This window comes from Mandrillus leucophaeus, unplaced genomic scaffold (assembly GCF_000951045.1).
Source record: "Mandrillus leucophaeus isolate KB7577 unplaced genomic scaffold, Mleu.le_1.0 Scaffold120, whole genome shotgun sequence".
In the NCBI taxonomy this organism is placed as follows: domain Eukaryota; kingdom Metazoa; phylum Chordata; class Mammalia; order Primates; family Cercopithecidae; genus Mandrillus; species Mandrillus leucophaeus.
Genome location: NW_012100321.1, coordinates 2,114,930 through 2,116,507, shown reverse-complemented (window position 1 = coordinate 2,116,507; position 1,578 = coordinate 2,114,930). Strand labels below are relative to the sequence as shown.

Here is a 1,578-nt window from a genome sequence, read left to right as displayed (position 1 = left end):
TCTTTCTTTCTTTCTTTCTTTCTTTCTTTCTTTCTTTGTTTCTTTTTTGAGACAGGGTTTCACCATGTCAACCAGGCTGGAGTGCAATGGTGCAATCACAGTTCACTGCAGCCTGGAGTGCAATGGTGCAATCACAGCTCACTGCAGCCTCAAACTCCTGGGATCAAGCGATCCTCCCATCTCTGCCTTTGGAGCAGCTGGGATTAGAGGTGTGAACCACCATGCACGGCTATTTTTTTATTTTTTGAAAGACAGTGTCTCTGTGTGTTGCTCAGGTTGGTCTCAAACTCCCGGGCTCAAGTAATCCTCCCACCTCAGCCTCCCAAAGCACTAGGACTACAGACATGAGCACCACATCCAACCTCTAATTCCCGTTTTTAAAATGCACCTTCCAATTCCACTCTGGGGATAAAGGAGTCACAGAGCCTGACTCTGGCTCTCCCCACCCATATCATTCAAGCCAGATGGGGAGGCAGGGACAGCTCTGATCCCTCCCCAACTGGGTAGAGATTTCCAGCCCAGCTGTCACAGCTCTAAGACACAGGGACCGAGGGAGAAGCCAAGAGAGGCAGGAAGAGGTGGCAAAGGAGTGCTACAGAAGATAAAGAGGCTGAGCTCCGACAGGGAGCAGGGAGGAGGGGCCATCTTGAGACTGGTGCCCTGCAAGCTCCACCCCACCCCTCCATGCAGTTCCCCATGGGCCCTGCCTGCATCTTCTTGAGGAAAGGCATTGCTGAGAAACAGCGGGTGAGGTGGGGAGAGAGGGAAGGGTGGTGGGCAGGGCAAGGGGAGCAGGAGTGTGGGACAAAGAAGAGGACATGATGGTGCCATAGAACCAGGGGAACAGGCTGATAGAGCAGGAGCTGAGAGGTACAAGAATTCCAAGGACCGTGGTGGGGTCATGTAAGCCAGTGAGATAAATGGGTGGGGGTAAAATCAGAAGTCAGGAGCAAAAAGAAGAAGAGAAAGGGAAGAAAAATGAAGAGAAGTGGGATGATGTCATTGTTGAGATTACCATTATCCTTTTCTATGGATGCTTATTGTGATAACAGTGGTGATGGTTTTGATGATGGTGGTGGTGGTGGTGATGATGGCGGTGGTGGTGATAATGATGGCATTGATGATGGTGCTGATTATAGTGGTGATGGTGGTGATGATGCTGGCAGTGGTGATGGTGGTGGTGATGGTGATGATGGTGGTGATGATGATGGTGGTGGTGGTGATGATGGTGGTGGTGGTGATGATGGTGGTGATGGTGATGATGGTGGTGGTGATGATGGTGGTGATGATGATGGTGATGATGGTGATGGTGATGATGATGGTGGTGATGGTGATGATGGTGATGATGGTGATGGTGGTGATGGTGGTGATGATGGTGATGGTGGTGGTGGTGATGATGGTGGTGGTGGTGATGGTGATGGTGGTGGTGATGATGATGATGGTGGTGATGGTGATGATGATGATGGTGGTGATGGTTATAATGATGGTGATGATGGTGGTGATGGTGATGGTGATGGTGGTGGTGGTGATGGTGATGATGATGATGGTGGTGATGGTGATGGTGGTGGTGGTGATGAT

General features: G+C 50.5%; 1 protein-coding gene across 1 annotated transcript in view; it reads left to right on the top strand.

The window, feature by feature from the left end:
* The first annotated feature begins 558 nt into the window (after positions 1-558).
* CABP5 (calcium binding protein 5) overlaps positions 559-1,578 on the top strand; it is a 25,546-nt gene continuing 24,526 nt past the window's right edge. The window contains 1 exon segment of the mRNA XM_011969953.1: positions 559-747. Coding sequence (XP_011825343.1) covers positions 685-747 — 63 coding nt within the window. The 5' untranslated portion in view covers positions 559-684.